At 34.9% G+C, this 13,154-nt stretch overlaps 1 protein-coding gene across 1 annotated transcript in view; it reads left to right on the forward strand.

The window, feature by feature from the left end:
- Positions 1–13,154, forward strand: part of SLC38A6 (solute carrier family 38 member 6) — a 58,106-nt gene that overhangs the window by 16,077 nt on the left and 28,875 nt on the right. The window contains exons 4-5 of the mRNA XM_046647518.1: positions 2,229–2,281; positions 4,200–4,239. Of these exons, the coding sequence (XP_046503474.1) occupies positions 2,229–2,281; positions 4,200–4,239 (93 nt within the window). The remainder of the gene's footprint in view (positions 1–2,228; positions 2,282–4,199; positions 4,240–13,154) is intronic.

Here is a 13,154-nt window from a genome sequence, read left to right on the forward strand (position 1 = left end):
GTATGCCAGTCTTGTCAGAAGTTGCAATTACAACTATCTTCGTTAAGCTGTTAGTTTGATTATATTTTCTGGAATAATTAAGGTTGTGTTCTAATTAAAAAATTAAGAATAAATGTTTAGGTTATTTACATTTAGATAATTGAAATGCCAGTTCTTTTTGGACTCTTTCAATATTATGATTTGCTTAAGGAAAAGTTACTAGCTTTTCACGTTTACCAAATATACAATCTATACTTGTTTTCTGCTGTTTAAAAATAAACTTCTTTTTTTGAAGATTGGCACCTGAGCTAACAACTGTTGCCAATCTTCTTTTTTGTTTTTTTTCCTGCTTTATCTCCCCAAACCCCCCAGTACATAGTTGTATATCCTAGTTGCAGGTCCTTCTAGTTGTGGCATGTGGGACGCCACCTCACTGTGGCCTGATGAGCCATGCCATGTCCGCGCCCAGGATCCGAACCGGCGAAACCCTGGGCCGCCGCAGCGGAGCGTGCAAACTTAACCACTCGGCCACGGGGCTGGCCCCTAAGCATAGTTAAACTTTTTGATGAATATTATCTTGATAACTTCTCACTGACTGAGAAACTGATGCAAAATAGATCACTTTAAAGGCAAGTTATTTCATACATTCCCATATGTAACACTGAAGAGCCTCCTTACTTTAAATTCTTGGGAGGAAATGTTTTCTTAGGAAAGAACAGACAAATTTAACTGTAATATTAGAGAAGGATGCTAAAAATGAACAATGATGTTCCTTTGATCTCATGCCTCATAGTAACAGACCTCGTCTGGAAACTCGGTTCGTATACGCATAGTAGGTAATAAAATTACCTTCTCAGTGTCAAATTAGATAGAAGCTAACATTTAGAGAATTTTCTGGTTTAGTATATATACCAAGGCTTTGGAATGCTAAATACGAAGAATTGTGCCCCTATACAACATTATCACTTAATTATGTTTAGGAATATTAAAACAAACTAGTAAATAGTTATTGATTAAAGTAATTATTAATTTTTTTGATGACATTCACTTTAGAATATGTGAATTTGGAAAAAAATTTTCAGCAATTCACATAGAAGGAAAAAATTCCAGTTTTTACTTTTGTAACTCTGCTTTTTAATTTTATGTTCTAAAATATATCCAAAATCTATCCCTGTAAGATTATTATTGATGTCTTTCATTGTTAAAGCATAAATGTTCATACTTATAATCAAATTATATATCCCAAATTCAAAACTAAGTTGTCCTTGTCCGCTGTGTTTAGCAGTGTATAAATGCATTTTAAAAAATGGTTGTATCATCCAAAAAGTTTCTAGCTTCTTTGATCAAGTCTGTTAATGGATTAGAGTTAAAATTTTAAATGTATACTTGGCAAAAAAATAGGTAAATTTTCTTAATTAGTAAAAGTTATCTTTTCAGCATTTCACTGTTTTCTTTCTGACCTTGTAGTTATAACATGTAAAGACCATATATGGTTTAAAAATGTGGAGTTTTTTGTTAATTTAGTGGCAGTTTAGAGAAAACTCATGTGTATCTTGAGAAGATATATTAAACTTGCTTTAAGAAATGATGAGCGTTGACTCAATAGGAGAGGTGTGTTGCTATACCGAGCCTTCGTATCTGCTGGTCAGCTTCTTCCTAGTGTAAGTACTGTAAGGTTAAGCACTTTTCAAACTATAGGATTATATGAATGTTTTTCTCTTATTTTTACCAGTGGCATCACTAGAATGAAAACGTAATTTCATACTCTTATGATGAAAAAAGAAAATGTATGCCCTATTAATTTGGGGATAAAGGTATTGTTTCTATCATGAACACATTATCATCATCCTAGGTAGCCTGGAAAAGTGAATGTCTCTGACACTATGATACAACTTTCATACTTTATCTAACTTTGTGCAGTTTTCAGAAACTATTGCCAATGAAAACTTAGATTTCACTGTTTAGTGAGAAGTGGGGTTGTTCTTGAGTAATTATTGCATTTGAATTAATGCAGCTTGAGTGATTATTAGACAGCCTTGGGATTTGCTAAGCTCTACTTATTCTAAGAGAACTCTATCGTTACAGACCAAATGTCTTCAGAAGTTTCCCCCAAAAGTGGTTACTTCTGCTTTAAATTTAATGTGACCATCCAATAGCTATAAGCTAGTAATGGAGTAGCTTTCTTTCCTTTAAGACCTGGCACACAAATGGTTTTGTGTAAAAGTGAAAATTATCATTTCTTTTAACAGCTGTGACATCTTATGAAGATCTTGGACTCTTCGCATTTGGATTACCTGGAAAGGTAATTTTTAAAATTTCTCCTCACTGTCCAAATTCCAGAGGAGCATTTTTTCCTTCTGTTTCCAGTTAAAAGAGACAAGTATATATAAGAGAAGGAAATTAGAAGGAATAAAAGGAAACTAAAGTGAAGAAAGAATGATGGGAACAGGAAGAGAAAGAGAAGAAATATTTCTATACATGTTTCCTAAAAATGCATCGTAAATTTAACTTAACACTTAAATCTTTTAGTATTTTTCACCCTAACAAAGGAGAGCAATGACTTGAATAATTTTAAAACAGTAACAATGGCCTGTTTTAAGTTTTCCTTCTTAATTTTAATTATAGTCTCTGAGTAAATCTTCGGAAAGACAGTAGAAGAAAGCAGCATAGAATTAAAATTATAGCATGACTCTTTACAAAACCGATAATTAGAAGATCATATCATTTAAGAGCTGAACAGTGCTAAAAGATTATCTAGATATCCCCTCATTTCTAGGTGAGGAAATTAAGGCCCAGAGAAATGAAGGGCCCTGTTCGTCCACGGTTACGTAAAGCAGGTACTATATCGCAGGACTCCAGACTCTCAATCTACTGCTTTTCCTCCTCAGAATAAGAGAAATAACAGCAGTATTTATTGGGCATTCATTTGTGATAGGCAGACTAAACTAATTTAAGAGGTAGGAAGAATACTGTCTTCTTCCACAAATCATCAGAAGGTAATATTATTGTTAGTGCTGTGATACTTTGTTATTTCTGAAGAACTATCCTACTTCTAAAACCCATTTGCATGTTGGTTCCAAACAGAACCTTTTCTTTTCATTTGTGAATCTGTTGTTCGTGGGTTTTGTTCTAGTAGAGGTGGGCCTGAACAGTGATCTATTCCCAATCTATGTAGGACTGCATGATCCTAGATAGCTAGTCAGCTCCAGACATACCTTGGGGGTGCAGATCCACCAAGATTTGACTGATCTAAAGGCACAAGTGGAAGCAGAATATTTAAACATTTCCTCTGAGTACATTTGATTACCAAGAATGGATAAAGTGCTATCTTGAGTTTCCTAGGAATCTCATCAAAGATCACAAGCTAGGAGGCCTGCAGGCTGAACTTAGTCCTCAGGTATATTTTGTTTGGCTCAAATCTTTGTATTTTTAACTGATTGCCGACAAAGAGTTATAAAATTTTGAAACAGTTCAATTTCTGACTTTCCTTGAAAAATCAGAAGATCTAGTTACATTGGATCCACATTCTTACATGCCAGCAACTGGCCAGAGCTGAGTAGCAGCTGCCCCATTTTGAAAGGAGAGTTCTCCAATATACTAGAGTCTTTACTACCTCCTATTGTCTTACACTCAGCGCACTTCATACTATTGAATTTGAAACATTTTGCGTAAATTTTCAGATCTGAGAATATGTGGGCTCTAGAGTTTTTGCTCTAGACTTTATTAATCCCTGGGACAGGGATGTTCAAAGGCTTGGTGTAAGCCAAGCTGATAAATTCAGAAGACTCTATCATTTCCTTTTATGCAATACAGCATTGGCACAGCACACCTCAAGCCGTCTCAGTCTACCTACTAAAGTAATGTGGTAAAACCAGTAAAAAAGGGAGAATGAGACCAGATAGATTCAATTTCAACTTTTGGATACTTTGATCATCATCAGTTACCAGCTTTTTAACACTTAATAACTGTTTAAGAGAGACTGCCAAGAAAACTTGCAAAAGTATTCTTTATAGTAACCATGGAACTATTAAAGAAAGGCTTTTTATGTGATGATTATTAGTTTTATGTATTACAAGTGGCTGGCAAAATTTATTCTTTTCAATTTCTCTTCTCTTGACTTCTGCATCTTTTTGATAGTAATGGTTATTGGATTTTAATAAAATACTTATCCTTTTATAGTATTTCCCCTTCATCTTCTGAATACATTTGTTCTTTTATAGGTGGTGGTGGCAGGCACCATAGTAATTCAGAATGTTGGAGGTAAGTAGTTGAAAGTGCACCGCTTGTACATAGATATTATAGAAATGATTACCTTCCTCTCGGTCTAGCTGGGAACTTGAACCTCTGTAGACGTAGGTATCTTCAGAAACCCTATGTGTTGTCCTCATTACTCTTTTTTCAGGTCCTTTTTAGCAGCCCTTGTAGGACAGTAACTTCTAAATTCAGTTCCAGCTAAGCCCTTGATTTCAGTCTTGTTATTAGGTCGGCAGCACACTGCTAAAGCATTGGCTCACTGTGCTTGTGACAGTGGTGAGGGACAGCCTGGAAAAACTCTCCAGGTTATTCTAAAATATTTCCCCTCTACTTTTGTCCTAATCACTCCCGTTGGCAGATACTGCTTTAGAGAGCATGATGTTCTGCGGGCTGTGAACAATCAGGTGTGGACAAGCAGTGTCCTTTTGTAACCAAGAAGTTAAAAATGACCAAGCAGTTTAAAAAATAAACAAACCTGAGACAAATAAGAAGCATTCTCACATATATCTTTTATCTTGTTCCCATTATCAAGAACCACGTGGAAATAAAAATTACTGTTAATTATAGACTATTATTGACTGAATGTAATAAACATTCAAATCTGAAATATGGGAATCATGTTTGTATGTGTTGTAAAGAAGTTAATGCTGAACAATGTCTTAATTTTTTTTTACCATTGACTGGAGTGCTAAATAAATCCTTAGTCTGAAGGAAAATTCACAGAGAAGGTTGACATGCACTCGGATCTTACACAAGATTGTATGGTCAGGGGAAATTTTAATCTTATTTCTTACATGTAACAGTTCAAAATAATTTAAAGATGACAGCTTTAATAAAGTTTAACTCTGATTCTCAAGAGATCTGAGGTATTTCACTTTAAGTATTGTTCAACCAAATTCTATCTTTGAAGGGTTTCTTGGTCAAGGAAAAAATTAACATTCCAACTATAAATTGTACTTGCTATTGTTTTGAAATCCTGAACATTCATGTTTTAATTCTTTGAATTTTCATGGGAAAAAAATGTTATCGAATGAGAAGAATGCTTTCTTGGATGCCATACCAAATAATTTCCTTCTAACACACACTACTTCACCCTTCACACTGGAAGTCAGTAACCACTCTCTTCCTTAATCTATATAAATGCCGTTGATTTTAAGATCTGCTTTGTAATAATTTATTTTATTTTAGCAAATAAATATTGCTTAAATGTACACTCATAATATCTCTAATATGAATGCATATTTTTATATTTTCAATCCCTCTCTATATGATTACTGAGAACCATCACATTTTGTTTAGATTAGGTTGAACTGTTGTTTAGTAGTTTATGTAGAATTTTCAATCCAGGAATTTTGATCCAAATATGTGACCCTAGCAAAATGCCGCTGTTGTATTCTGTATACCCTTCACCCTGATCCCTTCCTTCTCTAATCTTGTGTATAACTATTATTGTACATGATTTTAGCACTTGGCTTTTATTAGATTAAAACTATCTCTGTGTATGCTTTTCTCCCCCACTATATTGTAAGCTGCTCCAAGGCAAGGATTGTGTCTCATTTCTCTTTGTACTCCCAGAACCTCGCATAATACCTGGGACTTGATAAACCTTTGTTGAACTGAATAGAGCTGCATGTGATTTGTATAAGCTATTTCCAAGTGCTTTTTAATATTCTAGATATATTTATCAAGAAGAAGAGAAAAGAAGACTGCTAAACTGATCACTGGCTTTAAATATTTGAAAAAGTGGACATGAAATATAAAAATAGATACTAGACTAATTCGATATTGTTACAGAGGGCAGAACTGGTTCCAATGTAGAGTAGAAGTCTACAGTGAAGTTGGTTTGGGTTCATTTGGAATACCTTTGTGACTAAACTGTGATGACGAAGGTGGCCTACGCTCCTTTGAAAATGTCCCTTATCCCTGAAAAACATTCAAACAGAGTTGGTTAGTCATTTGTCAGAATGTTCTAGAAAGGATTCCTGCATTTGGTAATGGATGAATCATCAGTTTTCCCGACTCTAAGTTTGTTGATTTGCTTACTTTGTTTTGGAAACTTTTTTTAAAATAAAGTGACTTAGGAGCAGTCACAGCAGTTTTTAATGTCCCTCAAATTCAGAAAAGCTGGTAATATTTATTTAGCTTTTAGAATAATGTCCTCAGGATTTTCTTCACATTGGTTAAAAGTTTATTTATTGAGAACCCAGTCACTGAAACATTTTAAAGAGCTTTTTTCTTTTGTGCATAAATCATTCCTTTATTAAAATCATAGAATTGGAAACTTGCTCTTGTGAGCAGAATGCTGGGTTGAATGTCTACTCCAGTCTCTGCCATTGGGTAGCCATGTCTTGGGGGAATCCCCTCCCTCACTCTCTTGGCTTCAGTTTCCTCTTTGTTAAATTGGTGGGGGTAGGATGGGAAGCAGGGAACTTAAGGTCCCTTCCTACCTCAAAATTTGAATTCTAATTTGGCCATTTCAAAGGCATGTTAATTCTTTCAGAGCATTAAAATATTTTTATTACAGGAAAGTTCAGTGGGGGAGTTATACTTGTTTCAAAATATGATTTGGTCTTTTCTTATGCATCTTTACCAAGTCAGCAACTATTGCTCTCAAAGCTGTCGTAGATGCTGTTCTCTGTCAGAAAAGCAGAATCTCAGTTCTTAGAACTACCCTTTAGGGCAACTGCTGAGCCTCTGAATTTAGAGTCTAGGAACTCCAGCTTAAGAAGTAATTTCTTGATGGATATAAATTGGGTCTGTGGAAGTCCTAAACAGTTACTAGACCATGTATCCTTGAGAAGAAACAGCACACTTATTTGGGAGGATCTGTAATGTGTTGTGCATATGATTGACTTAGTGTTACGTCTTCAAAATGGACTTTGACTTTTTTCTTCATTAATTGGAAATACGTTAGGTATTTTTAAGATGATATGAAGTGTATAGCATCAGATTGAATTTCTACACTTTTTACCTTCTATCTGCATATAATGTGGTTCAGGTAGCATTTTTTGAAAGATGGAATGTTCGTTATTAGTGTAAATGGTCTGAGTTTTTGCAGTGATCATTTAGAACTGAAAAATAATATAGTAGATTCTATTTAGGTCAAGTGTTCTACTAGACACTTTAGTTATACTTACAATAACTCTTCAAGGTAGATGCTATTATCCTCCTTTTACAGGGAAGAGATCAGTGCTCAGAAGCGATAAGTAGCTCATTTACCACCTTTACCCCTTAGTAAAGCTCAAACCTCGCTCTGCCTGTCTGCTTCTAAAGCCTTTATTTCTTTTGCTATGATATAATAAATGTTTGAAAAGCTGTGAAAAGATTAAATGTTGAGGATTTTAAAAACTCCTTGGGGACAGAAACTATGTGTTTTCATAACTTGATCTAGTTTCTGGTAGAGGAACTCAATAAATAATATTTGTTGAATGAATGAGACAATTTAAAAATTCTACTTAAAAGCCTAAGATTTTGCCTCAAAGAGACAATTTTATATACCATATAAATGATGGAAAGAAACTTGAAAGCCCATAGCATGATTTGTAGCTTAGAATTATATAAAAATTAAAAGGTTGAAAGTATTGGGGAAAGTTAGATCTTATTTATGTAAAATAGACAAAATATTTTGAAATCTGTTTTCAGTTAGGTAATTATGTTTTAGATTAATGCTTCCTAACTCTTGTATTCTTTGTAACATTTAAACATTTCTCAGTTATCTTGGGATTCTATGCCTCTGGTGAATCTATGAGAAAAATGGAAGAAAAACCTTTAGAAACAAAATGATCATGAATTGCTCTTGATTGATATTCGTTACATGGATCTTTCCAGTGAAGACCCAGTTTATCACCTACATCTCCATATTCCATCAATCTAAGTAATTTGCTCATTCATTTATGTCCTTAGTACCTAGCACATAGGAGGCATTTAGTAAGTAATATTTGTTATAGGAATAAAGGAAGGAATAAGAGAAGGAGGGAAAGAAGGAAAAGCCAGTGACCTGGCTTAGTACTCCCTCAGGAGGAAAAAGAGTTAATCAACTGGGAAGAGAAGACCACTGAATATATGTGAACGTATTTTAGGAAAGAATCTACTATCAGAACTTCACAGAAAATCTTTTTTTCCCAAGATCCAGTACCAAGTATTAGTCACAGGTCACTAATGTGGTCTAACAAGTCGATTGGAAAAATCCACTGTCTTTGAATAATCTCTAAACTTTATAATAGAAAAAAAATGTGACTCACTAAATTCAGCATTCTTATTCTAAAGTTATAGAAACCTTTGTCTTTGGGAAATGGAGAGCCATATAGTAAAATACTTCTTCAAGGCGATTCCTGATCTCCTCCCAATGCTAATGATTTAGGGGCCTGAAATAGGCCAGAGCCAGAGATAGCCCCCAGCTGCCCATTTCCTCAAGAGCTGAGAGTCCTTGCTACTGGGACACAAAGTCAGAAAAGAGGTATCTGGAAGTTGTAATATTTAATGCAGTTACAGGGAAGAGAACTCTGACTTAGAGAGTTTGAATTTAGTGGACTACTAATAAAAGGATTAAGAACTGTAATAGCAAAAAAGTATAGATAGTTTCTACAAAGTTCTCTAACTGTGCTGCATTATGAGATTCATTTCCTAAAACCCAAGGTAAGTAGTTTCACACTCATTTGAACTCCTGAGATTGACCACTCAGAAGGCAAAAATATCCCTAGAAATCAAGCAGTAAACCCCACATATCATTAATCAAGCTAGAGAAAGTCCTATTAACTCTTACATCGTAAAGTGAAGTTAATTGATGTTCTTTCTGGTTTCGTATCTTGCCCAACTCAAAAGGTAGAAAGGTGAGTGGCTCCTAGGAGTATATTAACTTCTTATTTTGCTCTTTTTTTTTTTTTTTTGAGGAAGACCAGCCCTGAGTTCACTACTGCCAGTCCTCCTCTTTTTGCTGAGGAAGCCTGGTCCTGAGCTAACATCCGTGCCCATCTTCCTCTACTTTTCATATGTGGGATGCCTACCATAGCATGGTGTGCCAAGCAGTGCCATGTCCGCACCCAGGATCCGAACTGGCAACCCCGGGCTGCTGAGACGCGGAACAGCGAACTTAATTGCTGCGCCACTGGGCGGGGCCCCTTATTTTGCTCTTATAAAATATGAAGGAACACTATGGATAGCATATTCTTTCCTTAGTTCTTTAAAGCCCCCAATTCTTTAAAGGAGATTGAAGATCGAATCGCTGCTACATATTGTGAAAGGAGCACTGTAAACATTATAGTAGTCTTACTGAAACCTCCTGAAAATTGCTAGAATGACCCAGATTTTCCGGTCTGATACAGTTCCCACAAAGCTTACACTAGCTGCCCTGATCAACACCCTAATTTGGGAATGTAAGTTTTAAGCGAAACTCAGCAGCCCTTTTGTGTACTCCAGCAGCACAATTTCTAAATCTCGTAAACACAAAGGTGTAAATAAGATCATTTTCAGTTGAGAACTATAGAAGTTTCAAATTATCAGTTTTTCAAATTCATGGTTTAATTTTAGATAAGATAGAATCTATTTGGTTTAATTTCTTCCTTTTTTTTTTTTCTTTTGCTGGGTAGTGAAGTCTTTTAGACGTACATTCTAATTTACATTGTCTCCTGGGAAACTAGGATTGGGCATGCTGTTACAGCGCCATCTGCTGGTCAGCTCATCTGTAGTCAAACTGCAGGTTTTTTGAGCCTGAACAGTGTTGTCCAGAAATTCTAGAAAGCACTGCCTTAGAAGAGGAGGGAGAGAGGAAATTTGGAAGGAGAATTTTTTTCACAAGTACTCCCTTTGACAAAATTTACCGGTAAAATGTCACTTCAAAAATATTTTGAATATAATGTATTTCCTAGGAATAATTTTTATTTAAGTTTAATTATATAATTTTTAGAGTAGTAAATATTCTGGTCACTTTTTATTCAGAATTTAAGATCTTGATAAATGATAAAACGAAGATATATGTTTTCCAGGGGTTATTGGGGGGGGGGGGGATTTCTCCATACATTTTAATATCCATTTGTGCACAAATTAGGGAAATGACATTGTTTTCAGAGTTTTAAAAAGTCCTATTTTAAAAGGAGAGGTTGTGTTGTGTACCGTTTTGAGTGGGAACAGACTTTCATTGGTACTGGACGTTTAGTAGGAACATCAAGTTAATAAGACACACTGAATGTAGTAAACCAGTTGCTATCAGTGACTAAAAACACGTTTGAAGTAAAATTGAATCTCTCTTAGACGAAAGGCAAACTTGTATTTCCTCCCATGGCACATCTCTTTAGGACTGGCTGACTGATCTTTTAAGAAGTTGCTGAACTTCCTCCAAGGGCTAAAAACGAATTCTGTCTTTAAAATAGCTGTCCCGTAATCTCATCTTCATATATGTATTTTGAGTATTTAGCAAAAGGGATAATTACTTTTTGTAAACTAATGGCTTGTTAGGCCCAAACTCCAATTGAGGTTTTGTCTTTTTTTGTTTTTTTAGGGAGTTCTGAGAAAAATAGTCCATAACAGTACAGGATTTGTGGGAAGAGAGATTGGTTTTTGTTTTAATTTTTTTAGATTTTGGTGTAATGTTACTATCTCAAATATGTGAGTATAGGAAACTTTCTCTTCTGAACTACACTCATAGCTGTAAATGCAGTAGAATCATAGTGGTAGATTCAGGGGGTCCTTTCATGAAACTCCTCCGCTTGTCTGAGGAATCTTGGGCTAATCACTTTGCCACACCACCTACAAACTTGAAATGAATTACATTGAAAGTACAACTCAAAGTGAAATGAACATTATAAGTGTTTTTAAAAGCTTCTAATTAGTGTTCTGTGTTGTAGAAATTATTTACTTTGAACCCAGCTGTTAAACTCAGCATTCAGAAGCAATTTGTTGTTTAAATGCTGGTGAAAAAAGAGTAATTCTGGGCAGTGGTCCTTTTGATAGACTTTCCTTATTTTTCTTTGCTGTGGTGGATTTCTTCCTCACTTTCCCATAGCATAGTAGTTAATAATGCACATTTCTCAAGCCTGACGAGCTATTTCTACTATTGCTAGCTTGGGCAAGTTACTCTTTGTGCCTCTATTTCTTCATCTGTGAACTAAATAATATCTACCTCACAGGTTTGTGGTGAAGGTGAAATGAGGAAATAACTTGTAAATCTCTTGGAACACTGTCAAGCATCTAACAGGCATCCAAAACACCAAATGTTCGCTGTCCTCATAGTTCTTCTCCCACAGAGCCCTTTCCCTTTTCTGTTTCTGACATTTCTCCCCTCAACCGCCATGCTCCCAATTCATGTGTTTCTCTTTACGATTAAATCAACCAATATTAATACCTTACTACTTGCTATTACCTAATCAAATTTTACCCTATTTTAGTCATTTCTTAATATAACAGTTGCTTCTCCACATGATTTTTAAAGAATACTTTCAATTTCTGTGTTCTGATTAAGTTGACAGAATTTTTTATTTCCTTCCCAGCACAGTTTCTGTTACATGAGGTCTATTAGCTATGTTTAAAGTGAAAGAGAAAAGAATACCTGTTTCGTTAATGTGGTGAAACTAAATGATTTGTAGTGGCTGAATACCCGTCATTAAGATATGTCTTCTAGTACTAGTTCTGGCTTTGCTGGTTTGGAGGCCAGAACCACTTAACTGTGACCATGGCTCTTATGGATGGCCCTGTTACAGCTATTAATTTAGAGTACAACATGGTGTGTGTTGTATTAGGAGTCTGTGCTATGTATCGATGTCAGCAAAAATCATTTACAAATTCTTGCTTATGACCTGTCTCTAAGATGTCTTTAAACACTTCCTTATGCTATTAATAGAAGACATGAGACAAAAGGTGTGACAGGCAGCTATTTGATCTAGTGAACCTTTTGGTTAAAAACAGTGGATATTTGAGCTCTCCTGTTGATATTATATCTTTAAAACTTTTCCAACTTATTTTATTGAACTGATTGTTCTTTTTATGTGACTCTAAGATATATTTCCTAACAGTGTCTATTTGGTAATCTTTTTTTGTTTCCTCTCTATATTATATGTAATAGGTTAAAGTGCTAGTCCTTGCATGAAAGTTTACTTGTGGTTAAGAAAAAATAATTTAGATAGTGAAAAGAATAGTGTCTTCTTTTGTTTTACTTGCTTAGTCAGTGGAGTTTTTCCCCATCATGAGCTCTGTAGTTTTGTAGCTCTTAAAACAGACACCAGCATTCTCTAAGAAGCAGTATTTTACATGTTTTATTATATTCATATCTTGTATACTGAGATCTTTTTTTGAGAGAGATACATATGGTTAGTGAGTTCATATTTCTTGAAATGTGATGATTCTTCCGACTGGACTCTAATGAAATAGGACTCCCATTTAAAAACTAAAGAGTTAAGGCTACAACAGAGGATAAAAGTGATCAGATGATTAGCCAGAGGCTAATAGAAATTCTGGGAAGAATGACAGATTGTATATTAGAAAGAAATATGATCTCATATTCATTGAAGCTTTTTACAACTAAAGATCTAAAAGAAATAATAGCAAATTACTGAAAGATGAATGTCTGAAACTTTAGAAATGCATGTGGTGTTGGATTAATCCAAGCAAGAAAGACTGATGGGCAGATAATAAACTACATTGTGTAGGAAGTCTGCGTTCCTTGTTTTAAAGGTACTTTTTATCTTTTTTTTTTCCTTGCAAGATATATTTAAGTAGCTCTAGGCCAGTCTCAGGAAATTCAGTTCATGATTTTCATCATCACACCATATGTGTATGATTCTTTGGAATAGATAAAGTATTATAAACAAAGGCCCCAAATCCTTGAGTGGAGGAGGTTAATCTAAACCTTCCTTCTATTCTGTGCCAAATTGATAGCATTTTTCCTTAGGAGAGTGTGAACAGTACACCTTTTCACATACAATCAATTGTAA

Source organism: Equus quagga, chromosome 20 (assembly GCF_021613505.1).
Source record: "Equus quagga isolate Etosha38 chromosome 20, UCLA_HA_Equagga_1.0, whole genome shotgun sequence".
Lineage (NCBI taxonomy): Eukaryota > Metazoa > Chordata > Mammalia > Perissodactyla > Equidae > Equus > Equus quagga.